The sequence below is a fragment of the Apaloderma vittatum genome, unplaced genomic scaffold (assembly GCF_000703405.1).
Source record: "Apaloderma vittatum isolate BGI_N311 unplaced genomic scaffold, ASM70340v1 scaffold22861, whole genome shotgun sequence".
NCBI lineage: Eukaryota > Metazoa > Chordata > Aves > Trogoniformes > Trogonidae > Apaloderma > Apaloderma vittatum.
The window spans coordinates 1-1,159 of NW_009699933.1; the positions used below are offsets into that span (position 1 = coordinate 1).

Sequence of the window (1,159 nt, forward strand, 5' to 3'; positions counted from 1 at the left end):
GGGCTTGGGGACACCCGCCAGGCCCTTGCCCCCTGCGCGCACATTCCCGGATCTCAGCCGTCCAGGAGCTGAGCTGCTGCTCGTCCCCTGCCTCAAATACAACGTCAGTGGCATTGGTGACCTAAGGGACATCGAAAGGGGACATGAGGGCTTTAGCAAAAGAGATGTGCATCCCCCTCCCACCCACTCATGCTCATGCACCGACCCTGACCCCAGCCGGGGCAGAGCATCCCCCATCCCGAACACCACCCCCTCCCCGGCTGGGAAGAGGAACCAAAATTTGGCACGGGTGCTTTCGGCAGCCACGTGCACCCCGGAGGATGGGAAAAAGCCTCAGGGGCTACTGCTGAGCCCCTCAACAACTCGACCCTACCTTGAGGACGAAGGTGTGGAGGTTATCCGGCATCTCGAGGCGCGTGCACCTCCGCACCTCCTGGACAGCTGAGCAGGTGGTGTGCAGCTTCGGCTTGGAGCTCTGCGGAGGGGAGCGAGGGTGGCTGAGCTGAGCCCGGGCATCCCTGCACCCCCAAACGCTGCCTCGCCTGCTGCTGGGGACGAGCCTGCCAGGAGCCAGCTACAGCTTGGCAGCCGGCAAGGAAATACCCTGCTCTGCAGGGAAATACCCCACCAGCAAGGAAATACCCCGTGTGGCAAGGAAATACCCCATGTGGCAAGGAAATACCCCATGTGGCAAGGAAATACCCTGGATGGCACTGCCTGGCTGCTGTTGGGGCACCCTGGGGGGGAGCTGGGCAAGCACTCGGAGTGGGGACTCATGTCAGTGGTCCAGCAGCGGAGGGATGGGTGGAGGAGAGGAGGGAGAAGGGGGTTCCCCACGTGGCAGCGGGTGTACCGATGGGGAAATCGGGGTGCAGGCAAGGAGCACCCTGGTTCTGGGTGCAGGGGATGGGTGGCGTGCCTAGAGCTCCCTCGCGGCTGGCTTGGTGCCAACACAGGCACGTGACAAAATGCTGAGCAAACACATCCAGAAATGCTAATAACACCCCTCCCGGCAGCTTTCGGTTCCTCCGCTGCCCGGCACACCCCACGTGTGGTGATCGCTGGCAGCACACGGCACCCGCCTACCACCGGGACCGGGGTGTAACCAGGGTGCCAGGGACTCTCCCGGGTGCAAAATACGCCAGTAGGACCCCTGGAT

At 63.2% G+C, this 1,159-nt stretch overlaps 1 protein-coding gene across 1 annotated transcript in view; it reads right to left on the bottom strand.

The window, feature by feature from the left end:
- Window positions 1-42: 42 nt before the first annotated feature.
- LOC104280823 (SH2B adapter protein 3-like) overlaps window positions 43-1,159 on the bottom strand; it is a gene marked incomplete at both ends in the record, with an annotated part of 10,668 nt that continues 9,551 nt past the window's right edge. Inside the window, 2 exons of the mRNA XM_009878598.1 lie at window positions 43-121; window positions 374-475. Coding sequence (XP_009876900.1) covers window positions 43-121; window positions 374-475 — 181 coding nt within the window. The remainder of the gene's footprint in view (window positions 122-373; window positions 476-1,159) is intronic.